This window comes from Sarcophilus harrisii, chromosome 2 (assembly GCF_902635505.1).
Source record: "Sarcophilus harrisii chromosome 2, mSarHar1.11, whole genome shotgun sequence".
Lineage (NCBI taxonomy): Eukaryota > Metazoa > Chordata > Mammalia > Dasyuromorphia > Dasyuridae > Sarcophilus > Sarcophilus harrisii.
Genome location: NC_045427.1, coordinates 146,278,765 through 146,306,564, shown reverse-complemented (window position 1 = coordinate 146,306,564; position 27,800 = coordinate 146,278,765). Strand labels below are relative to the sequence as shown.

The following is a 27,800-nucleotide window of genomic DNA, read 5'->3' as shown; positions in this document are numbered from 1 at the left end:
AAATAGTAAGTGAAATCTCAGCATCAATTCTGCCCAGCATTCTCACTAGGGCATCTTTTCATTGAAAATTGTCATTAGGCATTCATTCTCAATGTGTATCTAAAGGTTGATGTACAACTGCTACCTTGCAAGGAATACGGTAAATTTATTCAATATATGTCAAGCTAGACCTATTTGACCTAAAATTTTGGTTGGCAGTATATCTTGTATAAATCAGATACCATTTAGTTTTGTGATAATATTTTATAACTTGTATCCTAAATATCCCCAGGTATCTAGAAGGGATAAGGTATCTCCATAACTAGCTGGCTTGAGTTACAGCTTTCAAAAAAAACAAGTTATTCCCTGCACTAATAGGCCATGATATGTCCTTGGTGGTATAGATCTGAAGAAAATTTGATAACTTGAATGCTTTAGCAACCTTTTTTGGTCAAATCCTACTCAAAAGTTTACTATATAGTGAAAAAGTATTAGTAACTTAATAGTAAAGACAAATGCCACCTTGGGCATGTATGAGATCTAGTTGTGGGACATTATATATGTGACTACAGTGTCTTAATGATATTTGCATTATATGCTTCAGTTGAGAAAATACTTTGTAAGCCCTAAAATCCTATGAAAACATGAATTAGAAATCCCAAAACACCATGCAAACAGTATAATTTAAAACCCTCAGTGAAACTTGGATGTATCACATTTATTTTGAGGAGGGAGGGAAGATGACTTAGATCTTAGACTAAATTGAGCAGTATGATAGTAAAATGTAACTAATCTAGAAGTAAAAAGGCAACATAGAAAAGATACTACAGTTATCCCAAAATAAAATGATTTGTGAAGGTTTCACGTATCAAATGTGTGAAACTATAAATGGCAAACTGGGAAAAAGCAAAGTGGAACCTCCTGTACTGTTTCTTATAGTTCCTTAAGAAGGAAAGATATTTAGAAAGGTTCTAGAGATATGACTATATAAACCCTCAGTTAACAAATTAATTGCAAAATTTTTAGACCGGAAAAATTTCACTATATTAAATTACCATTGAAACCTCAGTAACCTAACTATAAGAGATAACTTGGCACCTTAATTTATAATTTCAAGTTTTAAACTTAATGGGTAGATTATGTTTGGTAAGGAAGCTATCTCTTGTAAATAACAGTAAGAATTATTCATAACATTAATCATAATTTTGACTTTATTACTATACAAGTTCACACAAAACATACACAATCTGTTCCTGCTAAGGCAGAGTTGTTACTAATAGTTTTCATGATTAAATTTTCTGACTTAGAAAGTGATAGGAGGAATTAGCAGGTTTATTATCTGTATTTTACATGATATGAAAACTGCTATCACCATTTATAACACAAGCTAATTACATTATAGTTGACATGCTAGCCTGCCAAATCTACAAAAATCACAATGTTTCACATTTAGACAAATATATGTGCACAACAGCAGAGAAAACACATTGTAAAATACCACAAAAGCTAGGGCATATAGTTGGCAATTCTATCAGAGATCATTTATGCATATCACAAGTGTGCAAAAATACTGTTTTCATATCATTGGATAAATAAAAAAGTAACCACAAAAAGGAAATCAAGAGACGAGTTGTAAAAACATTTCCACAAAAGCAATGCTTTTCTGTAAGAAATTTTACCTATTACTGTCATCTTTGATCATGAATAACCAAGTACAAGCTTTCTCAAATAACTTGGTTGGTCCATGGAAAAATATTTATCATAAATGAATATCAGAATTACTAAAATACAAAAATTTTAACATAATTTTCACAATTATTAAGTGTCCTTTGTAAAGAAAATTTTATGAGCCTTGAAAAGCTAACTCCTTAGCTTGTTGAAAGAAATATGGCACTATTCCATGATATTGGGATAGCAGTTCAATGCAATTAAATTTGTATTCACTCTTTTTTGTTTTGTTTTGTTTTGATTTGATTTTGGATGAATATATGTCTTTGTCCTCTGGTTAGTTTGTTCCATCAATAAGAAGTGTTATTTTCCTATGTTTCTGGGCAACAAATAGCTTAACAAGCACTGATATTGTGTTGAAACAATATTTGTTGCAAATACGGATTGTGATACTGACCATTTAACACACCTGAATCCTTAAGCCAAAGTGTCATTCCACTTATTATAGTCTGTGGTGAACTGACAGTGTTGGATGTTAATAAAGAAAAATAAATAGAACTTTTTTAAAAGAAAAAATCAGTAATCAAAATCATCTTTACCACATATTTTTCCCCTGAGGCAATTGGAGTTAAGTGACTTGCCCAGGGTCACACAGCTAGGAAGTGTTAAGTGTCTGAGACCAGTTTTGAACTCAGGTCCTCCTGACTTCAGGGCTGGTGCCCTATTCACTGTGCCACCTAGCTGCCCCATCTTTACAACATCTGGAAGAACAGAAGATTGGAGAAAAATGTGTATATTAGCAATCAAGGGGGAAGGAAGCACAGTCCTTTTGATAAAATTCTATAAGTATGGAGAAAAAAGTATTATACATACTGGCAAATGGATAATAGCCCTCTGATAAATTTTTGGTAAATCCAGTACTATCAGACCATCACAAAAAGTGTTTATGTAAATTGTCTAATTTATGGAAATTTATTTTCCTGCACAACCAGGCAATTCAATAAGCTTTTTTCTTTGGTTATTTTGCCTATAGCCGAATGAAATTTGAGGAAAGATCATTTTAAAAAGTTATTTCAAAGGAAAGTGACGGTAGTTTCTTGAAATATTTTGTTGTGCTCCATTTCAATTTCTAATTTATATTATACTGTTCTAAAAAATACTCTGGTTTCATAGTCCAAGTATGTAAAATTTTCTCTTCCTCAGTCCTTATAAGACATGTTTTCCAACTGCAGATTCTTATCATGTAATATTGCATATTATATTTATCTGCCATATCTCTAGCACTGACTATAGAGTTCTACCCACAGAAAAGGTGCTTACTAAATGTTGATTTTAGATTTAACTGGTAATTGTATTTTGCAGAATTTTAGAACTAGAATATTCCTTCAAGGTTTATTGGTCAGTCCAGAGATGTGACTTCTTCCTTTTTATCCCAACACCCTATTTGTAATATCTTGATATTACCAACTTATATTACTGCAACAACCTCCTAACTGATGTCCTTGAGTCTTTATCTTCCAATGGGCCAATGCTAAATAAATAATAAAGTAGTATTAATATTTTGTTAATTATTCATTCCTAAGATCAAAAACTATTCATAACTCCCCACTGCCTAGTGAGTATATGCAATTATCTGTATGGTATTTAAGGTACTCTATAATCTGACCCCCGTCTACTTCTCTCTCATTATTATCCTATTCATTATTCTACAATCCAACCAAAATGTATTATTTCTCATTTCTTGAACATGACTTGCCTTGCCCTATCATTTCTTATTACGTCCTTCATATCTCCTTTTCTTTCCATTATCATCAGCTAATACTATACCCATCCTTCAAGTTCCAGCTCAAATACCATCTTCTCTAAGCATTCCTCTATGATCATTTTAGCTCAAGAGAATCTTGCCAATTTTTGAACTTTAAATCTCTCTCACATCATTGCAACATTTTTCCTGATATTGAACATAAATACAAACAGGTCTTATCTCCTCCAATAGATTTTATCTTCCTTGAGGGAAAAAGCAGTCTTTTAGAACAGTTCCTAATACAACATACAGCACAAAGAAGGTGCTCCATAATCATTTCTTGGATGAAATGAGCCAAAGCAAAAGTTAAGTTCTTCCTTAACTCTCAGTTTAATACTTTGAAAAAAAAAGTTTTGATAAATTTTTTAAACACCATGAATAATTTCTTAGCACTACCTCACTAAAACAGAACCCCCTCACATACCCTCTCACCTCCAAAACTGACTAAAGCAAATCGGCACACCTAGTGATCTTTCCACTTTACCATACTGTCTCCTTTAATTAAACTTAAAAAGTGTCAAGGACAATCAGTATTTCTAACCCAAAAAGTATAAAAGAGATAAAATTAATGGGCATTATTTATATTTATTACAACTAATAAATATATTTTGCAGAAGAAAAGCAGGCAAATAAAGTGAATGTGTAAATTTAGTGAAAAGTTGTTTTTTTCCCCCCCCCCCAAATTAGAAATGGGATTAAACCAAATTCTCACAATAATCTGTAAACAAAATTCTTGATGTTTCTGGGCACGTGATTTCAACATTCATTAGATATACCATTTCATGATGACATCATGTAGCTTTCTAAAAACTGAAAGAGAACTGCCACAACAATATTTGAAAAGCTTCTAAATCAGGGTTTATTTTTCTCATTTTCTCTTCTTCAGTGTATTTTGGAAAGGGCAGTCCACTGGATTTTCTGACTACAGATTCCCTGTGATACACATCCAGTTATAGGTGGAGAGACTAAAGGTCTTAAACAAAAAAACCTCAAAAAACCCAGAAATGATATACAACCGTGTCAAAATCAATTAACCTTGTTCTTTACTTAATTACCATGTGGATAGAAAATAAGCAGGGAAAAAACATACCAAGTAAACACACTTAATATTGCTTTGTGTAGAAGAGTCACCTGTTTACTACCATTATTTATAACCAATTCTACTAGCTCTTACATCTCCAAATAATATCCATTTTTTGACATTATGGGGTTAGTGTACTATTCTAAAATACATCATTATTTTAGTCCAAAAAAATGATTCTGATAACTTTTAAGAAAACAGTGATTATAAAGAGACCTTTTAAATTAGGAATATCCACAAAACAGCACTTCATACATTTAAATTCCACATTATTATTAGTACTTGTGATTGCTCCATTGTCACCCAAAACATTTGTGTTTAATAGGGCAATATAGTTTAAAACAAGATATCAGATACCTCTTTACATTTATTTTTAACATCTAAAAAATATAAACATGACCATTTCAGTCTATTATTAATAGCAGCACAGTGATAGGCTAGTCTACCTACAGCATCTGTTTAGTAACCTAGAACTAAGATAAATGTTGCATATGAAGAATGAAAATACAGATAATCCAAAATAGTTTCAAACACGGAAACCTTTCAAATATACAATCATATGCTGAGAGATTCTTAATGGTCCCCCTACTTAGTAAGCTTATCTAACTTCCTAACTAAAAGAATAAGCATGGGGAAAAAAGAGCAACATAACAACTAATTAAAAACAAATGAATTCATATACTCACTGCCAACAGTCTTAAAAGACTACCTTTTCCTGACACAGAAAAAGTACAACATCTTAGCAGAATTAAATGATATTGAAAAAGTCAGAAAATTATATTTTCTGATCAAACCCTTTTTCTGTGATAATGGAGATGAAAATAATTTCTACCAAAAATGAAAATGAGCAGAATTTCCTAATAAAAACTATTTCATATAGTATTACACACATACTTTATATGTACCCAAAGTAAGGAAATGGAAATATTATTATACATCTATATTTAGTAATTTGTATAATAAATAACAGCTAGGAGTGTGAAATATTTTTCTGTGTCTATTATACAAACATTTGTTTAGAGGTTATAGAATATTTCAATTATTATCACATTGTAAATACAGTGCACTTACTTTTTTATCATCTGAAAAATGTGCTAATACTTCAAATTAGAAAAAAATGAAAAAAAATACACTGTAACAAGTTTTCTAAATGCTTATATAGTTGCATGGGATAATAATAATAACTGATATTTTAAAATGTAACTAAAAATTTGTGAAATAATTCATGAACATTATCTCATTTTAAGGGCTCACAAAAAAAAAAAAAAAAACAGTTTGAGGAAGTACCACAAGTAGTATCACCATTTTACAGGTAAGGAAACAAGTTTAAAGATATTATTAAGCTACTTAACCATAGTCATCAACTAATAGGTGCCAGAAACTGGGTTTGAACTGAAATTTTTCTGACTTTTAAATAATTTAGCCTACAATACCAGTCTCTAAAAATCTTTGCTCCATGTTCTGTTGCTCATCAATTTTTTCATTAATATATATGTGTATATGATAATGATTGAATTTGAATTTAATTTCTGGCATGAGAAAAATAAACTGTTGGCTGTCCCCAAAGTTATAACAAGTAACAGCAACAGACCCAGATCACTACACAACCTCATTTTATGCCCATAAACAGGGTATAAAACAAAGGAGCTAATCACTAGCACCAATAAGATTTTTTGTAATAACTAAAATAAAAAACAAATTTGTTTCTAACAAAAGGATAAACTCATTCCCAACAACTGCCAATTTACACACATATGGTTAAAGCTAGTATAGATTAAAATCCTATTGTGTATTCCATATGCATAAAGCATATATTTACATAATTGAACTGGTGCTAAAGCCTAAGGCACCATACAAAAACAAGCAAAAATAAAATGTCAGTTCTTTAAACATTGAAAAGGAACGAAAAATATATTATTTTATGAAGTTTTTTTTCCAGAGATCTTAGAAATCTGACAAATATATACTATTTCCAAATCACATACAAACAACATTGGAGGACCCTTATTCATCCATTTCATCATAACACAGACACAAGGATCTTAAAACAATATGCAATCATCTGGTTTATATGCAACAAAAATGAAGCCATTAATGGGAAATGGGATATCCCGTAATGGTCACTGACCATTAACATATATATATGTGTGTGTGTGTGTGTGTGTATATATATATATATATATATATATATATATATGCATACATATATAGGAGTTAGGCTGCATGCCACAAAGATTATAGGCAATTCACTTCAGGTCTCCATCCACTTCTCCATCTCCTTGAATTGACTTTTTGATACGAAGTAACATAGTAGTAAGCCACTGATCCAAGCGAGATATTGAATCAAATTCTTTAACCTAATTTAAAGGAGTTAAAAAAAATTAAATTGGTACAAGTAAAAATGAAGACAAGATATACATTCTATAAAGCATTTTAATACATAGTGTACCATCTATCAATTTGGAAAAAGTTATCTATACAGTGTCTACACAGAACCAGGCAGATGAGGATACTCCAATAATTCATAAATAGAGTGTCATCTCTTGTCAAGTTCTACCATTCAGGAATGTTTCACATACAATCCAAATTAAAAAGTATGTCACCAGAGGCTGGACATTAAATGAATTCTCTGAATAGACAATCCACGAAAGTTAAAACTATATTCTCAATCCTATTTGGCTCTTTCCACTTCTGCAATGATGGAAGCAAAGTGTTCCCAAATTGGTACAGAGGATTCTAATTTGCTATTTAGAGCATGTTATTGTTTTTAGATTGTCTATAAACATCAACAACTTGTTATTCTAAATGTGAGATCTAATGTCTAATAATCAATAGGGACACATATTATTGGAGAAATATTAATTATTCTTATATCAATGAAACCAAAAGCAAAGAAATATACAGCTTCTTATATTTCTCCCTCTTTTTTATTAAAACTTTTTATTTCTCAAAACATATGCATGAATAATTCTTCTACATTAACCCTTGCAAAATTGCATGTTCCAATTTTATCCCTTCTCCCAATGCCTACCCTAGATGGCAAGTAGTCTAATATTATGTTCAACATGGTAGAAATATGTTAAATCCAATATATATGCATACATATTTATACAATTATCTTGCTGCACAAGAAAAATCAAATCAAACTGGAAAAAAAAGGTCACCTTAGCCAATCTGAGAGGTGTGTAGTGGTATCTCAGAGTTGTCTTAATTTGGATTTTTCTGATCAATAATAATTTAGATAGTGGGCAACGGTGTTTCACCCCTGATCTTATTGGAAATGGTTCTAGTTTGTCCCTGTTACATATGATGCTTTCCATGTAACTAGAAATGGTTTCATTTCTTTATCTGAAAATTGTCTGTTCAAATCCTTTGACCATTTATCAATTGGAGAATGGCTTGAATTCTTATATTTTAAAAATGAGGACATTATCAGAATCTTTGAATGTATTTTCCCAGTTTATTGCTTCCCTTATAATCTTGTCTGCATTAGTTTTGTTTCTACAAAAACTTTTTAACTTAATATAATTAAAATTATCTATTTTGTGATCAATAATTATCTCCAATTCTTCTTTGATCATAAATTTCTTCCTCCTCCACAGATCTGAAGAGTTAACTATCCTATGTTCTCCTAATTTGTTTATAATATTCTTTATGTCTAGATCATAAACCCATTTCGACCTTATCTTGGTATACGGTATTAAGTAGGTCTATGTCTACTTTCTGCAATACTAGTTTCCAATTTTCCCAGCAGTTTTTGTCAAATAATGCATTCTTATCCCAAAAGCTGGGGTCTTTGGATTTGTCAAACACTAGATTACTATAGTCATTGACAATTTTGCCTTTAAACCTAACCTATTCCACTGATCAACTTCTCTATTTCTTAGCCAGTACCAAATGGTTTTATATTACCACTGCTTTATATTATAGTTTTAGGTCTGGTATAACTAGGCCACTTTTCATTTGCTTTTTTTTTTTTTTTTTTCATTAATTTCCTTGAAATTCTTGACCTTTTGTTCTTCTAGATGAATTTTGTGGTTATTTTTTCTAGGTCAGTAAAATAGTTTCTTGGGAGTTTGATTGGCATAGCACTAAATAAATAGATTAGTTAAGGGAGTATTGTCATCTTTATTATATTCACTCGATCCATCCACCAGCACTTGATATTTTTCCAATTGTTTAGATCTGACTTTATTTGTGTGGAAAGTGTTTTGTAGTTTTGCTCATATAGTTCCTGACTTTCCTGTGGCAGATAGATTCCTAAACACTTTATAACATCAAGAGTTATTTTAAATGGGATTTCTCTTTGTATCTCTTGCTGTTGGATTTTGTTAGTGATGAATAAAAATGCTGATGATTTATGTGGATTTATTTTGTATCCTGCAACTTTGCTAAAGTTGTGAATTGTTTCTAGTAGTTTTTATTTGATTCTAATTTCTAATAGTGTTTAAGTTGATTCTCTGGGCTTCTCTAAGTATACTATCATATCATCTGCAAAGAGTGATAATTTGGTTTCCTCATTACATCTATGCTAATTCCCTTAATCTTTTTCTTCTCTTATTGCCAAAGTTAGCATTTATAATACAATAGTGAATAGTAATGATAGTGGGCGACGGTGTTTCACCCCTGATCTTATTGGAAATGGTTCTATGGTTCTAGTTTGTCCCTGTTACATATGATGCTTACTGATGGTTTTAAATAGATGCTACTGATCATTTTAAGGAAAAGTCTATTTATTCCTATACTCTCTCATGTTTTTAATAGGAATGAGTGTTGGATTTTATCAAATGCTTTTTCTGCATCTGTTGAGATAATGATATGATTTTTGTTTGGTTATTGATATAGTCAATTATGCTAATAGTTGCCTAAGATCACACATCAAATCACAATTATAATATTAGGAAAACTAATATTGAACCAGCCCTACATTCCTGGTATAAATCTTACTTGGTTATGATGTGTTTTCCTAAACGTGACTTTCTGTAATCTCATTGCTAATATTTTATTTAAGATTTTTGCATCAATATTTATTAGGTAAATTGGTCTATAATTTTTTCTGTTTTCATCCTACCTGGTTTAAGTATCAGTACCATGTCTACGTCATAAAAGGAATTTGGTAGGAGTTCTTTTTTCCCTATTCTTTTCAAATAGCTTGTATAATATTGGAGTTAATTGTTTTTTAAATGTTTGGTAGAATTGATATGTAACTCCATCTGGCCCTGGTGATTTTTTCTTAGGGAGTTGATTAATAACTTGTTCTATTTCCTTTTCTAAAATGGGACTATTTTAGTCAGTTATGAAAGGTATCTCCTTGCATTGTTCTTTAAGAATTTTTATAATGTAACTTTTATTTTCTTATTCACTTGGGACTTACTTTGATCTACAGTATAACTTGTTAATCTAAAACTATTTTAAGCCAAACTGCTTTACAATTTTTCCAGTAGTTGTCAAATAGGGAATCCTTTTAAACTATCGTTTCTCTTCTTGGATTTATTAAACACTAAAATACTGAGTTCAACTGTTTCCAGGTTTTTCTTATGTAGTCTTTTCCACCAGTCTACTGCTCTGTTTTTTGACCAGTACCATATAGGTCTGATTACTGTTTTACAATAGAGTTTTGAGATTTGGTAATGTTAGATTTATTTCCTTCTGACTTTTTAAAAAAATGAATTTTTGCCTTTTATTCCTGCAAATGAGTTTAACTATTATTTTGTCTAGCTCCATAATGTAATACTACTAAATCTATTAGTTAATTTAGCATCATTTTTATTATTATGGCATTATCTAACCACAAAAAATTATTATATTTACGACTTAAATTTTCCCTTATTTCAGTAATGAGTGTTTTATACTTGTATCTATGTCATAATTGTGTCTTCATTATTAACTCTTAAATAACATTATAAATTTTATAGTTATTTGAATAAGATTATGCTAATTGTCTCTTTTTAAAAATGAAAGTGAATTAAATGAAATGCCATGAATTTCATTAAAATGAATTAATGAATTTCATTACAAATGAAAAAAGAGCATAGATGATTTTTTGCCAAGTTTCTTTCTGAAGAAGGTATTCATATTAAATTCCTGAACCCCAGGTAATATTTTCCAGCTTAATTTTCATTTTATCAAGCTCTTCATGGAATTTCTCTACATCCTTATCCTCACCAATAAATAATATATAAACTGTAATTATCATCATGGTGGTTCTTCATTTGTGTAACACAGTCATTTTATATTTTCCTAAATAGTTTTTTGGAATCACATCATAAACAGTTCTATACCAATCTTTCTCTTAAAACTACCTAATTACTAATAACAACTTTCGAATCAGTTTACGTTTCCACATATAAAAAAAAAAGTTTTTACTTACTGAGCCCCTTGTAATTAATTAGTCTTTGATGTTTACCTTATATTTCTTTTGGATTTTGTATGTCAAATCTTTTGTTAAGTTCAGGTCTTTCTGTAAAAACAAAAAAATCCTGAAAGTCTGGCAATTCACTGAATCTCCACTTTTTTTTCTCATTCAAGATTTGCTGGGTATGACATGTTTGGCTGCAACTCCAGTTCTTTTGTTCTTCAATATATAGTGTTCCAAGACCTGTGGTCTTTTAATGTAATCACTGCTAGGTCATATGTAATTCGAATTGTGGTTCATGGTATTTTCACCTAGAGCTAAGGATTTCAGAATTTGCTTATGATATCACTGTAGATTTTCTTTATAAGTTTTTGGTGGATTTTTTTCTATTCCTACTTTCCCTCTTTGAACACTTCAAGGCAATTTAATTATTTCTTCTATTATTGTATTCTTTTCTCTTTTTTTGAATGTAGCTTTCAGATAGCCTTCTGATTACTGTTTTCTTTTCTTGATCTGTTATCCATATCAGTTGTTTTGCTTATGAGACATTTCATATTCTCTATTTTTTCATTCTTTATATTTTAATTATTTCTTGGTCTTTCATAAATTTGTTGGTTTTCCCTTTTCCAATTCTAATTTTCAAGATTTCCTTCAAATTCTGGATCTCCTTTTCCAATTGGTTGAGTTTCTTTTCATAATCTTGTTTTTCTTGGATTGTTTTTTTATTTTTAAATTTTTTCTCAATTACACTTATTTGATTTTTAAAGTCTTTTGAGTTCTATGAATTCTTTTTTCAGCTGGTGATCATTTGACATTACTCTTCAGGATAGGGAAAGGCTTTATGCTTCAGCATCCTCCTCTGAAGATGAACCCCAGTCTTCCTATTCCCATAGTAACTTTCTACATTTGGGTTCTTTCTCCTTTGCTTTATTTATTTATTTATTTATTTAAATTATAGCAGTTTGTTAGTGCAATTACTTCTAGGGTATGAGGAATGGTGCTTCTGGCTTCAAGTTCTCCTTCAGTTCAGCCCTGGAACTGAAACCAAGAATTCTGCCTTCTTGTAAGTGCCTGCAGCCAACAGCTACCCTGCCCAGGGCCATATCTCAGATATGTTCATTATTTTTTATCAGCAATGGTTCCCTCAATCTTCCCCAACTCAGATGCCTACATTATTTGGGAGATAAAAATTCTTGTGGCTGGGCCCAAGGCTACCTCCCAAAAGAGTCAGCCCCAGGGCTAGCTGCTAAATGTTTCAGGGGAGATAGCCTAGAGGTATTTACACTTCAAATGACTCAAACCTCCAAAATGCTATCTTTATTTGGATCTTCTCTGGTTGTCCCAGGAGGATCACCTTTCTGCCCCATCTCTAGTTGATTTTTATAGTTCTACATTCGCCCTGAGGAGCTATTTTGTTTGTTTGTGGGAAAATCTGGAAACTTGTAATTTTCTGACCATTCTTCTCAGAATACTTTCCTTTGCTAGGTTTTTTGTTTGTTTGTTTGGTTTGATTTGATTTTTTGTTTGTTCCTTATTATGAGTATTCCAATCAGAGATGAAATCATGTTTTCTGGTCCTTTTAGAAACAGTAAAAAAAAAAAACCAAGACTACCAATTTCTCTTATTTCTTTTATTAAGAACTTGTGAGAAAGTCTTCTATTTAGCTACAACTTTTATCTCTTGATTTCATTTACAGCAAGAATGTCACTATTGACATGATTCAATTCACTTAGCAATACATTCACTTGTTACTGGGCAAAAATCATAATTTAGAATAGCAACATTTAGGTTAATAATATTCATAAACAGACTAAAATATATTTTTTTGATTTTTTGTATTTTTCTTGATTCTTTGCCATGGTGCCATTATTATTGCAGAAATAGGAAAGGGTTGAAAAAAATGAGTAAAAAATTTTTTTTTATCTTCATAGGTCAAAGAATTCATCATCTAGAATCAAGCTAGTAGTGAAGAGCTTTTTTCTTTCTAAATTAGGATGTCCTCAAACAACAGAACTAGTGTGTCACTAAGATTGTATTTTAAGACTTTCTTGCTTGGTAGAACTTTGGTAAAACTAGATTGTTACATTCAGTTGGTATTAACCTAAAAATACGAATGACTTCTGTGCCACAAATATAATATTTATCGAACCTAACTAGATATTTCTACTAATATCACATTTGGCATATACAATGCACATAAACTTTGAGAATACTGTTTGGGAAAACATAAGACATATTTACAACCTAAAAATATGAAAAAAATAATAATGCAAATCAAATCTTCAAAAACTCTATTAGAGTTATGTAAGTATAAAATGGCATGTGCTACTTACTGCTTCAGTATAAGCTTCACTGTTCTGTTCCTCATGAGCTTCTAGCAGTTTCTGACAACATAAAAATATGTATAAAAAGTATTGGGTTATCCCAACGTAGAAAAGCAAATCATCTGATTTCTAGGCTGATGCTTGCCACTAACCTTGGGCAACCTTTCTGGGGCTCAATTCTTTCATCTACGAAGTGAAGGGACATTACTAAGTAATCTTAGAGGTTGGTTTTTAGAGATTCTATATATGCTAAGATACTATGTAAAGCAGCTTAAAACTCTTGACTTTGTAATTAAGTAACACAGATATAACTTTAAGAAACAATCACTTAATATTACTTGCTGTTTCTGAATTACTCTCAGAAAATGTCAGTATCTCCATAAATTTGAAAACTGCTCTTCAGTAAATCTGCAAATTTTGGATCAATATTCAACTATCATCTTGGTTCCAGTATTATCATTTTCTGATGTCTTTCAGGAGTCCATGATGTTTCTGTTTACTATATTATGGCCAGTAAAAGTGACTATAAAGGTCATAAAGTGTCATGTCTCAAGTAGCCTGATAAATTCCATACTGATATCTGACACTAAAGGATCAATGTGCTATGTGAAAAAGAAAATATATATTCTCTAAAATGTGCATAACATACATACACATCTTAGACGATATTTACCTGGCATTCTAAACTCAGACTCAGACAAAATCTGAGATCAAATCTCAGCCTCAATAATTACAGGCTTTGTAAATTAGGCAAATCACTCTCCTTAAGCCTGATTCCTCATCTGTAAAAAGGGAATAATACATAATAATATCTATATCATATGATTGTTTTGAGGATCAAATAAAAGAAACTGCTTTAAAGTGATATATGACATCAGCTAATATTATTGATAACAGTGCCAATTTTACTTACTTTTAATAATTTGCATTCCCTAGAATCAGTAAATGCTGGAAACATTTCTTCATATTTTTCGAGAGCAAGCTAAAATTGAAAGATTATTTTATGCTTTAGTCATGAAAATTTTCATTTTTCTATAAACCAGTTTCCACTCCTGATATATATAATTAAGAAACATTGCAAAACCTAAAACTTATCAGATGAAAACTTATTTGTTTATTTTTATAATATGACCTTGGAAATAAATGAAAATACATAAAAATGAGAAGTCCTATAAAGAAGAATGAAATGAGAGCTAATATAAAATTAACTTGAAAGTTCTCAAGCTAAATCATTTTTGCTCTACTTTCTCAGACATACAAAGCTGAGGGAGAACTAGCTAGCTATAACATTTATCCTTCGCTACTTTTTGGTTATAACCATGAAAAGAGAAAAGATAAATATTCTTTCTCAGAGTACAGTAGAGGCAGCAAACTCAAATAGAAACAGGACCTTGCAGGCTTCATGTTGACTTAGAAAACCACAAATTAACACTATGAATACTACATTGCATTTCTGCAACGTTATAGCATATTTTAAAATATATTTTGTTAAACCATTTTCCAATGACTTTTTTTTCCTGAGGCAATTGGAGTTAAGTGACTTGCCCAGGATCACACAGCTAGGAAGTGTTAAGTGTCTGAGACCAGATTTGAACTCAGGTCTTCCTGACTTCAGGGCTGATGCTCTATCCACTGCACCACCTAGCTGTGCCTCCCCCCCACCCCCCAATTACTTTTTTGTCTGGCTCTTGACTTAATTAAGAGTACATCTCTACAGTACAGAATTAAAATGAACTTAATTTAGGGTTGATATTTGAATTTAGAAAACAGGGATACTCCTCGTGTAGCTTACTTCTGTTTCCCAAATCTGAGATAGTACAAACCTATTTAAAATTGTTCTAATATTCTGTTCTTAACCAATTCCTTTTCTTTCTTATGGATTCCCCTCTTCAACTTCCCCTCACTTTTTATTCTCTACAAAATTCCAAACATTTCAATTAACCAGGTATGGATTCTGGTCAGGATTCAAGAGATAGGGATCTATTCTGATTCCTTTTTGTTTTCTATGAAAGTCCAGACATAAAATAAAACTTTACTTTATTTTTCAATAGCCAAGAATAAAACGGAATAACTTATGAAATTCAGTTGTAGTAGGTCTTTTTGGGTAATTTGTTCACAGGCATAGATATTATCTATATTAATTAGGTTGAGAGTGGCAAAAGTTTTGGTTATTATATTAGAAAAAATGTCCCTTTAAAACTACTAACCTTAGCGTTCAATTCATCAACTATGAAGTGACAAAGGGCCGCTTTAAAGAAGTAATCTTTTGCACTGTACTTCAGCAAAGGATTGTCCATAGTGTTTGCCCCAACCTAGTAACAGAAATTATTTGATTAGTAATGTTGATACTACCATAAATCATGAGGGTAAAAAAGAGTATCTATTTTAAATTAACCAATATACAGTACTCATAGGGTCATAAATCTACAGCAGTAAAGGACTTCAGAAGCCTACTTCATTTCACAGATGAGAAAACAGAGGCCCATAAAGATTAGGTGACTTGCCCAAAAGTCACACAGGTCTTCTTATTCTAGTGACAATAGCATATTAAGTTTTGAAAACATTTCAATTAGGTAATCTTTCCTCCCTAGTCTTGTGTAAAGAAATAATATTAGAAAGAGAGATTTATTGATTTATAGCAAATTACACATGTAACTACAGAAAAAAAATTAATAAAACTTCGCTGATTGAAAGAATCTACAATTAATTTTAAATTGATCCAGAAAGGCTTATATTGTAAAGTGATGTCTATAAATGTACTAACCTGCTCATAGATTTCAATTGCTTTCTGGTACTGTTCTAGTTGAGCAGCATAAGCTGCAACTTTCAGAAGACACTTGTTGGCTGAACTAAAAAATCAAGAATCAGAGAGTTAAAAAAAAAACATTCCAAAAAGAAAAAGGGGTAAGCTATAGTTATATTTCCTAAAAAAAATGTTTTATTTCAACTTATAAAATTGACCAAAACCTAAACATCTGTAAATTTTGGAATATGCAAAGACAAAATACAAATTAAAAAAGAAAAAAAACTTGCCTGTTTGATTCTTCTCCTTTATAATAGTCAGCTGATTGTTCATAATGTGCAATAGCCTGAAAGCAAAACAAATAAACTTTCCTCTTAAAGATCGATGTTACCACTGTGACATTTTCATTTAACAGTCTACCTCCTCTTAATTTATTTTTCATAACCTTAAGATATCTTTTAAGACATTAACTTGCAATACCATCAATGAAATAATATATTCTGGTCCCATTAAAAAAAGTATATGTTATCATGTCAACACTACAGTTTCCAGAAAGGACATACATATTTTTAAAAATGTTACATTGTTGGCTTTTGCTTTAACACCACTATTATTTCTTAATAACTGTTCCCTCATCATCCTCTGCAAATAATAGTTTTATCCAAGAAAAACAGTTTAGAAAAAAGAGTTACAGATTGCATACAAAAATGTCTATTGGGATGCTTAAATATTTCATCACAGATCTAAGTGGATGTTAAACTTCTTTACGGAATATATCCTATCCAAGATATCTGTCTTTTGCCCACTACTATACTGTCTTGATGCCATTTGTCTGTGCTACTTCCTTCCATTTGGAATATCTCCTGATTCCATTCCATAACTATATAAGATATGGTTTCTAAGATCTTGCTCATTCTGTAGTAGTTTATGCCAAAGTGAATATTGAAGATCAAAAGTTGTACCATCATTCTCATTTACTCTTCTATTAAGGTAGTCAATAACTGAATTGGTTTTTTGAAGACATCAAAATGTTATTTCATATTGAGCTAGTAATCAATTAAAGCCTCTAGATTTTTTCATATAAACTATTGTCAAATGTTCTCAATCTTTTAAAATTGATTATTCCAGATCCAGTTATATTTCATATTTATCCTCATAAAATTTCACCTTGTTAATTTTGACATCTCTTTCCAGTGTAATGATCTTTTTGAATCCTAATTCTGTCATTTAATGTATTAGTGGCATTAGTTCTCTTCAAGCTTTGTATTTCCCACGAATTTGATAAACATTCCTTCTATATATTCCCCCGAATTACTGATAAAAGATGTGGAACAGAATGTTATCAAGGGTATAGAGCACTATGGCACACCATTGGATATCTCCCTCTAGCAATGATTTGTAGCCAGTGCCTTCCTGGCACTGAAAATAACTATTCAGTATTTGTGACAGTCACTTGCTCTTCTTATCTAAGAAAGTTAGATTAGTTTACCATAACTGGTTTTTAATGACTTCAAGACAATTCCTAGTAACAGTGATTTTGAGAATGCTCACAAAACATAATTAATAATCTATTTTAGAATTCTGCTTATTTTTAGTCTCTATAATCTACTCTCTTGCTTGTCTAAAACTCAGAAACTATATCTACCCATTCCTAGTCTTCTGGCAACTTTCTCACTAACTATGATTTCTCAAAGACAATGATTCTTTATGTAATAACTTCCAAATTCTTATGCATGAAAATGTGTAAATATTAGATATGAATCATTTATACCTGAAGAATAGAAAAATATTTTAAACATCTATGTATTCCCTACAGATTTCAATTTCCTCTTAACCATACTGCGTCTATAACCATACAGTGTAAAAATCATGTTGTTTAATAGAGAAAGATGGAAGTAAAATCAAATGGGCTTCTCTTTTGAAGGTCATGATGACCCCCTGAGACTAGTTTCATATTCAAATGATTATCTAATCTAAAAGGACATTTTCAAATAAAGCGATAATGGAGTTTACAACCTAGCTGTCCTTGAAAGCAACACCTGTTGGTTCCCACATACTGCTGTCCCGTGTCTAATGAAGTAGTTATCTCCAGGTCTCAATGTCCTATCATTAAAGTACCTCTTGGGAGCATGGCTTTATGCTACCTCCTTGAAGAGAGTTTGATTTAAGTTAATATGATAAAGAGTTTTTTTCCTTCTGGGATTTTCTATCAAAACCAGATATGTTGATAATATAATCACATACATTCAGGATTCTTTAGTAATATTTTTCATTTTCATTGATAAAATGAATGGCAAGAAAATTTTGGTAGACTTCAGGATTAAATTCAATAAATTATCACTTCGACGGCCAAACATTAAAAGATAAAGGGAACATTTATAATAATACTCCGTGAAAGACCTTATGAAAAACAAATAACTACCACCAAAATGTAAATCAGCTTGAAGAATGCTGGCTTTCTTTTGTAAAATTGTAATGGGCTAGTAAAATACTCTCTTGAAAAAGTTAATCTTATCTACCATTCTTTAGATCAAAATTTTACACAAAAGCTATCAAAAACTCACCTTTTCAATATCTACCAGCTCAGTTTCATATATTTCAGCAATAGTAATGTGATGCTTGGCTGCAATTGTAAATCTTCCCTGAGAACAAAAGAAAAAAAAAAAAAAAACTGATCTATCATATGTATTTTTCTACCAAATCAGTTTGGTTGAAAATGTGAAAAAAGAGTAACACTTCAACACATCTCACTGATAACACCCCAAATGCCGAAGCAATGCAACTTCTTACCATGTCTGTGTAAATATCGATGGCTGCATTTAAGCAGTTGATAGCCTCTGAAGCGTAGGCATTTAAGAAAAACAATGAGAAATACATTCAGTCAAATAAGATTAAAGTGAAATTTTCTTCATGGCTCTTATTAAAATATTAATTAGATATAATTTAGGGATGGAAGGTAGACAGGGAAGTTAGTAAAAAGCAAATACAATCATGCAAAAAGTCCAGTTGTAATAGCTTGGCTTTGTTCCCAGCCACTACAATGTAAATTAGGGAATTACAGCTTGTGCTAGCATATTTGGCTTATTTACTTATAACCTTTAAATGAGGATTCCATCCAGATGAAAGACTGCATCACAAAGAAAAAAAAAGCATGGGGGCATTAATGTTAAGTTGGGTGAATTATAATTTAAAACTGCAAGCAGAGTAGAAAGACTGCTCTCATATGGATCATAACTAGAAGACACAGCATCATCCCTGCCACTGAGTCACAAAAAAGGTTGGCACTACAAGTTCTATTCTTACAGCTCAACTCAAAAAGATTTTAATGAAATTCTTTAGAAAAGTAAAGCCAATATTTTCTAGCATTCTCAAGAAAGTGCATAGCTGTAATTCTATTAAACATATCTACATAAACAAGCTATGGAAATGTGCTTAAAAAGTACACAACTTCACTAATAAAGGCCATTTAAAAGAAAAACTCTTCCATGGCATAAAAGTAGGTCAGCATGAAAAAATACCCTAAGAATAAAAAGTTAACTCCATTCTAGACTCTTATTTTAGTTATCTAAAATGCACATTTCTGAGTGAGACATTAGATAATTTCCCAACTAATTTGGCAATGACATTTTTTTTAACTTCAAGTATATAGCGATGGAATGCATACATAAATACTGATGAAGAGGACATACTAGGGGACATTCCATACAAGAAGAAAAATGAGAATCAAGGAACTTTTGTAGAATAAAATAGAAATAAAATATAAATTTTTAAAATTTTCACATGAATAGGTATCTCTAATTGCATAATATATGCACATGTGTTTATATACGTATAGATTTATACATGCACACATGAGTATGTACACATATGCTTCATACATGATAATGTAATTAAAGATTGAGATGGCCTATACATATTCTTTTTCTAATATTTTAGAGGGGAAAACTATAGCTAGCGTTTAAAATTATTCTCAATAAATCTCTATTCCCCCTTTCATGTGTAAAACAGTTTAGGAAACAATGCTCTAAAGAAGTAGAGGAAATTATATTCATTAAAAGCACTATAAAAACTTTAAACTTTTTTTATAACTTTAAAAAACTTTAAAGTATTTTAATAGTGAAAGCTATTACTATTATTAATAATATTAAAAGTTAATAAAAGGGCAATTAAAAGTAATAAAAAGTAATACTTTTATTTGCCAAGAGCATTAGTAACTTTTAAAAAGGCCTTTCTTATCTCAAAAGCATATTCATTTTAAAATATTTCACCATGTACACCAAATAGAAAAATCAAAATATCTTGAACTTTTTTCCAAATCTCTACCCTGCCATTTTATAATCTCACTTTATAACTAGAAGAATTTTTATAAGAATTACAAATGAATTTTAAAATGTTTCAACCTTTTGTAAAATGTAATCTTTTAGAAAAAAGGACAATTTAAGATGAAGTTAAAGCCCCAAATAAACTACTTATATATTCAAAATGTAAACAGATTAAAGCACCTGTAGAAAGACAGTAAGAACAGACCAATACATGTATACAATCAATATCACTAATAACTATGGATAGTTGCAGCAACCTTGTTTATGATTATACAATAAAATTCATTTACTCTTTGTCTATACACTACTACTTGTATAAGTAAATAAGGGTCTCCTAAACCAAACGATGAAAAACAATTCAAATATTTTAAATTATGATATTTCCTTTCTGTTAAATTGATCAAAATAAAATATTGCAGCAGCCTATAAAAGACCTACCTAAATAAAGATCTGAAAATATGTAAACATTAACCAGAGTTAAACAGATATTGCTGACTACATAGTAATTCTGGACCTTACCTTGTGGATCAGCCTTTTTGTAAGCATTTCCAGCATCCACAAAACTTGTAGCAGAGTCATGTTTGCTCTGTAGCTGCATATGCAGCTTAGCTGCCTGACAAAAGGCATTTCCTGCAGCTAGAAAAAAAAAAAAAAAGACAGTATTTCTTTAGATCTACTTGCATCAAAGCATAATTTCTAGTCTGGTCTATTTGTTTAAATCATAATTTCAACGAAAAAGAGCATTCCAAGTCAGAAACAAATAGATTCAAAAATAAATAAATCCTGACAAAATTACCTGATTCTTTGCACAAAAGAATGTTAAATGAAGCAAAAATAATGTTTTAGTATGGCAGTTAATTCTATAAGGAACACTGCTAGCTAGAGTAGAGGCATATGCTATTATAGTGGGGAATGTGCAGAAATTACTAGGAAAGGAAAGCTATGATTTCTCCATATCTCAGGAGGTGTTCCTCTGGGATGTTATTGTTTGTCCTTCATTCTCGAAGAGGACCATGACATCAGGGAGGTGACACCATGACATGCAAGTGAATTGGATTTAAGTGAGGGAGGGCTATGCAAGGTCACCTGCCTCACTTTCCAGGGTCAGCTGGGTCAAGAGGACACATATAGATCAAGATGCCTGGAGAGGGCCCTGGATGCAATGGGAGACCTTGGCCTTTTTAAACCTAAAGTCTAGGGTACAAAAGAAATCAAGGAATCGGGTAATTAGATCAAAAGCTAATAACGCTGATGTCAGAAAAACTACACTGAATGTTAAAGTGAGGTTTGAGCACAAAAAAACTTCACACAGTTGTGAGAATCAAGCAGCAAAATGAAATAAAATGCATGTAAAGTGTTATTATAACTTTAATTTATTAACTTTAAAATGCCATAAAAGTTATTATGCTATAGTGGAAATAGCACTTAATTTTGAGTCAGAAATAATGGGTTTGAATCCTTGCTTGGCTCTTTATTTACTGCCTGTATGAATATGGGCAAGAAACCTCTGCATGCATATTCATTATCTGTAAAGGAGATTGTCTCCAAAAATAAAAAAAAAAAAAATAAATAAAAAAAAGGTGGGAGAGGTTGGGGATTTTTAAAGTCTCTTCCAATTCCACATCAATAATTTTATAATTCCTATAAAAACTAATAATATTATTTTAAAATATATTCATTGTTTGGCTCCATACCATAAGGGTACACCTGTACTAATTTTTAGTTTTGAAGGCCCACTTGTCCCTTTAAGTATGGCAGCTCACAAGTAACAACATTCATTTATAAAAATGCTCAATATAGCTCAACTCCTTTGAATTCAACTTATTTTTAAAATATAATGGAGTACTAGAGAGCCTAAGCACTAGAGAGGATACAAAAATAGTACAAGATATTTACAATCCCTAGACTCAAGAGGTATTTTAAAATGATTTTATTGACTATAGCAGAAGTAATAGAACTCACAGAAGTGATATTACTCAAGAGCATAACAAGTAAGGTTATATTTATGTGCCCCAATAGCACACGGGTAATATGGCATATCAGAAAAAAAAAAAAAAAAAAAAAAAAAAAAAAAAAAAAAAAAAAAAAAAAAAAGGTTTCCTTTAGTTCAATACAGACAGAAATTGCTAGGAAAAGTTTTCAGGTAAAAGGTGGGATTTGAGATTGGTCTGGCAGGATGAATAAGATTTATATATATACAAGAAGAATAGGAAAAAGTACTTCCTACAGGGGCAGAAAATACCATAAATATGTGCAGCAGATTGAAAAAAACTGACAGTCAAGGATCAGTGTAAAGAATATCTGTATTGTAAAGGTATTTATTATATGGGAATGCAAAGGAAGATAGCTGCTTCTTTCAAAAAAGTTGTATTATACTTATAACTTCTTTATGTAGATATTCAATTACTTGGCTACCATTTTTTATCTAAAATAGGCTCCCTCATTAAGGATAACAAAGAAAACCATTCAAATAAAAGAACTTAAACAACTAAAAGTACTAATGACAAACATCAACAGAATGTTCTCAATCTATGAGTATTATGTTCAATTATAGATATCTTAATACAGCTCAGATATCTGGGATTTTTCCATAATGTACAGACTCTAAATTCTGCATATTTGCCTTTGTACATTTAAAAAATTATTTACTAAATTATATTATTTGTAATCATTGCCATATAAAGTCAAGTGCACTCTATCTAAAATTCTAAACAGTCAGAGTGTGTAATTTGTAATTAATCAGGTTAACTAATTTCTTTAAATATAAATCAATATAGGCTTTAAACAACTGAACTTTATTTTCTTTCATCATGCTATTATATTTTCAGGCTCATAACACATTAATATTATGAAATGAGCAATTCATAATATGCATTTTATTATCTACGTCTATTTCTTCTTGGAGGCAGCAGTCCTGATAAAAAATATCAGGATTTAGGTAAGTGGACACTGCAATCACCAGTTTGAATACCTATAAAGTATGTAATATGCATCTAATGTTAGTTATTTTTTGTTAAAAAAAAAACTTTAATAACTTTATTTAAATAAATTTAAATAATTAACTTTTGCTAAGTAAAAATAATTTAAGTCTTAAAAAATTTTTAGATTTAGAAAATAAAATTAATTTTGTGAACAAATAAATTTTAAAAACTTGGTTTCACATACACTCATGTTTTGAGAGTATAGGAAACCAAAGTATGCAGACCATGTGAACTGAATTTAAAAGCCTTCCCAAATCCAAAATATGGTACTAATAAAATTTAAGAGAAATCATATTTAATAAAAAGTTACAGTACTATCTAGCTCAAAAACAATAATCATTTTGTTTCTACTTTAAAAAATGCCTACTCTCCTTTAATATGAAGATACTAAATCCTGCTTTAGGAGAGAAAAAGTAGGGTTCCTTATCATTATTTCCCTTTAACACTAATTAACAAAAAGAGGCATTTATTTAGAAAGAATAACTCATTTTTGGCAAATGAAATAAAAGTTAATTTTATTTATTAACTTTACTATTTTTGAAACTCTATCAATGAAGAACTGTTTTAAGAAAAAAGTTAGGGCTGATGGTTATATTTAATTAATTTTACCACAATTATAATTCCCAAAGAAATACTTACCTAATGGGAATTAATAGTGATCCACAGACTACTACTATCTGTTTCATAGTAAGTAGACATTCTTTAAACTGGTAACATAAATGTTTACATTTCTTAAAAGTATTTTAAAATACTTTTTATTATCTCTGTTCTTACCCTTTTCTGATATTCAGGGATGATACGTTATTCTTTCTTTGCTTAATTTTTATTATAATAATCATCAGTTAGTAAGTGCTTAATGCCCACTGTATTAAATGGTTTGGAGAAAACAAACGAGGTTTACTTTTTGGTTATATTTATTTCTTCACTAGGACAAGCTTTTTTGATTGTTATATTTGTATAGGGCAATTTACTATCTATGTACTTTCATGGTGTTTACAATGTGGAATTTAGGTGGAGAAACAGGTCTTTTCTCTCAATAGTCCTAAGGCAATATGTCATTTTTTTGCTTTGAAAATGCTAACATAAAACAAAAAACCCATACATACCACTCCAATTTTTGGCCATCTTGAACATGTTTGCAGCTCTTGTATACATTTCACAAGCTTCTTCTATTCTTGTATTTCCTCTAAGGAAATAATTTTTTAAAAATTTAATTAAAATCATCATTCTTACATAAGTCTTTCCTGACAATTCCCTTCCTCTCCACTCTTTCCCTAATATATTTTCAGTTTTGGAAACATTGAGTAGCAGTGGATGGGCAGGAATGGATGGGTATGACATCACATTATCTTCCCCCTTCTTTCCCGCCCAGCCCAAACTACCCTTTCTTCCACATTTCCCTGTTTCTCTTGAGAACACCACTGTTTATCCAGTTTCTTGGGGGCTACAATATTACTCCTGACTCTTAACTGCACTGAAAAGCTTCTCCTTTCAAAGTTACTTGTGATCTCTTTGTTGGTACATCAAATAGCCTATTCTCAATTTTCATTCTTTTTAATCACTCTGCAGAATTGTATACTATTTATTATTCTCTTTTCCTGGATAATTATTCTTTCCTGACTTTTATGAGAGTGTTCTCTTGGTTCTCTTACCTCTGGGACCAATCCTCCTTATTTCTGTTTTCTGGATAATCATCTAATCATGCTCTATACTTAGATCTCTTCTCTTTTCCCTGAGCACTCTTTAACTTGGTAACTTTTTTTTTCATAAAACCAATTTAGGGTTTCTTTTTTAATCCAATGATTTTCTTACATTAAAAAAGGATCCTATATTTTCTAAGTCAGTTGTTTTTTTAATGGCATATTTAATATTTTCTTCTGTTTTCATTCTTTTGATTTAGTTTTATTTCTGTTTTTAGATGAATTTTGAAGGCATTAGCTTTTCCTTGTTAAATATTAGCTTTAAGGAGTTGCTTTCTTTGGTAAGTCTTTTGATGTCTTTTTCTAATTGGCAGATTTTCTTTTCATAATTTTCTTGCATTCATTACTCATTTCTTTTTCCAATTTTTTCCTCAACCTCTCATTTGATTTTAAAGTCTTTTAAAAGCTCTTCCAGGAATTCTTTTTATGCTTGTGATCATTTCTCATTCTTCTTTGAAGCTTTACAGGAAGCTATTATATTTTCTTCTGAGTTTGACACCTGTTTGTCTCTATGTTTCATTGTGTTCTTTCTCTGTTATTTACTCATTTAAAAAAAAAACAACTAATTCTTGATTATTGCTGTTAACAGTAGCCAATGATCCCAAGATGTGGGGGATAACATCTAAGGTTTCAGGTTTAATTTATTTGCCATCACCTTATTAGACATTTTTTGTGTTCATGAAATTTTGACATATTCTTTAATTCATCATGAATCATATTTTCATCAATTGGAGAACCTTTGAGGAATGATAGGTATTGATTTTAGCACATATATTTTCAAAGGGATTTAAAATAGGTGAGCTATTAGATAATTAAAGCATTTTATCTCTATCATTTGAACACATTTCTTGAACTTTCATATTATGTAATAATAGTATACAACATCATGTTGCAAGATTCCCACTCCTTTTGTGAATTTATTTCCAGAACAACTTTGCATCTCAGTATATCAACATATTAATCAGCATTTATCATTACCTAAAAAAATCTACTCTAAAGTAAAAATCCACAAAGGATTTTCCCCACAAAGGGGATAGGAGATGTTTTACAGTCTGCTAAATATGCCCATATCTTAAAAGCTTTACCTGGAATTCTTTCAATAATAGTTTTGGTATACTCTGACTGAAAAAGTGAGTTTTCAATGGTAAAGATTATCTAATTTTAGTCTTCAGTATTCCACATCTTTATACTATCTTGCTAAAAGCAAAAATATTTTTATTCCTAATCATGGTCAACAGCTTTTTTTTTTTTTTAAACTAATCTTCACACTGTTCTTTCAACTTCAAGAAGCCTATGCTATACTATAGAGAAACATTAATTCTTCTACCTCCTTGATCCTTCTGCAGATCTTTGGAAGTTTTCTGAAAATTAATTTGGCTATTCTGCAGCAACAGTTTGTTCTGGGTATTTTTGTTTTAATCTGCACTTTCATTTTCTTTTTTGTATAATTGATTCTATTTCATCATGGAAATGAATAATCCTTGAAATGCTTGACTTTCCTACATCTCTATCCCAAAATATCTCTAATAGTCATTCAAATGTGCTCTTTAAGAGCTATGATTTTTTTTTCAATTTCCTTGAAATAATATCCATTCCTAAAAACTCAAAATTAAAAAACAAATGAGCCTAATAAAATGGGTCTAAATAAAAGATGATGAAAGCAACTCAACTTGGTTTTATACTGTCAAGACTAATATTTTGAATTAGCCTATTGAGAGTAGAAGCATGTATATATCAAAATAAAAACATATCAAAAGTATTGTTTTTTCCAACTAATTCAATGGGCCCTATAATAGTAATTAAGTCCTTTTATATTTTCTTGTAAGGAAACTTTTTTTTAAACCAAATTTGATGTTTACAAGTATTTCCTTGTGTTCTAATACTGAGCCTAAATCACTGCACTGACATGAGTTACTTCTGTCTTAGAAGAGAATTCTTTTCTCAAGTTTTTTTTTCCTTCCCAAAGGGAATCAGAGTTAGCATTCAAATCTAAAATCCCAAGGAAAAAGTTGTAAAAAACCTCTATCTAAAGATATTTTATAAAAGATATTTTAAAAGATAATTTTATAAAAGATATTTATTGTTTCAACTAAGGAAACCAATAGAGCACAATCTCTTGTCAACAGATCAAGCAAATAAGAGATGTAGATCATTCTGAGAATACTCAGTTCAATAATAATTGTTTACTGACCTGTATATGTATATTGCTTTAATTACTTCTCAATATTTTTCTTATATTCCCAAACTCAAACCAATGACAATTTCTGTTCCCAGAATTAATAAATTAATGGAAATGTGATCATTTGTCCTAAAGGCCATCATTATGGTACCTGAGATTATGTGCAACACTTTCTCATCTCATCTCAATCAATTACAAGATCCCACAAATATATCCCACGTATAGCTCCAGGAAAAAAATAACACTTTGATTCCTTATCAATCACTGTCCTGGAGCCCCTCAAAAGTATGGGATCATACCAAACATATGTCAGAAATGGAACTTTTCTTGTATAAAAGGAGAAAGCTAAGAAGACATATACAGACCTATGACCTCAATCTACACAAAAACTTGGGAAGGTCATAGCAAGTTTGCTATCTCCACCTAATGATAAAAGTGTAGAGGGTGGAACTTTGGAGAAGTATACTTCTTTCAAGTATATTTAGAATATCTAATTTAGACATTCAAGTTTTGTGAATGGGTTTTCTCTTCCCCCCCTACCAATTAGGAATGTTGATTTAAAATATAATCGCAATTTGGAGGGACCTATACCACTAAGTATAGGCATTCAAATAACTAAAAAAAAAAAAAAGTTGTTCAAGTCCATTTTAAAATGTGTAGAATT

The 27,800-nt window shown here is 30.6% G+C and overlaps 1 protein-coding gene across 3 annotated transcripts in view; it reads right to left on the bottom strand.

Moving 5' to 3' along the window:
- Positions 1-1,167: 1,167 nt before the first annotated feature.
- NAPB (NSF attachment protein beta) overlaps positions 1,168-27,800 on the bottom strand; it is a 46,567-nt gene continuing 19,934 nt past the window's right edge. The window contains exons 2-12 of one of the 3 annotated variants that reach the window (XM_031951028.1): positions 24,364-24,443; positions 20,796-20,912; positions 18,745-18,791; positions 18,519-18,596; positions 16,245-16,300; positions 15,976-16,060; positions 15,419-15,523; positions 14,125-14,193; positions 13,221-13,271; positions 10,939-10,992; positions 1,168-6,889 (exon numbers count right to left, since the gene is read on the bottom strand). In XM_031951028.1, coding sequence (XP_031806888.1) covers positions 6,779-6,889; positions 10,939-10,992; positions 13,221-13,271; positions 14,125-14,193; positions 15,419-15,523; positions 15,976-16,060; positions 16,245-16,300; positions 18,519-18,596; positions 18,745-18,791; positions 20,796-20,912; positions 24,364-24,443 — 853 coding nt within the window. In that variant the 3' untranslated portion in view covers positions 1,168-6,778. Of the gene's footprint in view, positions 6,890-10,938; positions 10,993-13,220; positions 13,272-14,124; positions 14,194-15,418; positions 15,524-15,975; positions 16,061-16,244; positions 16,301-18,518; positions 18,597-18,744; positions 18,792-20,795; positions 20,913-24,363; positions 24,444-27,800 lie in introns of those variants that run through there. The other 2 variants (XM_003758135.4, XM_023494843.2) reach the window with 2 other exon arrangements.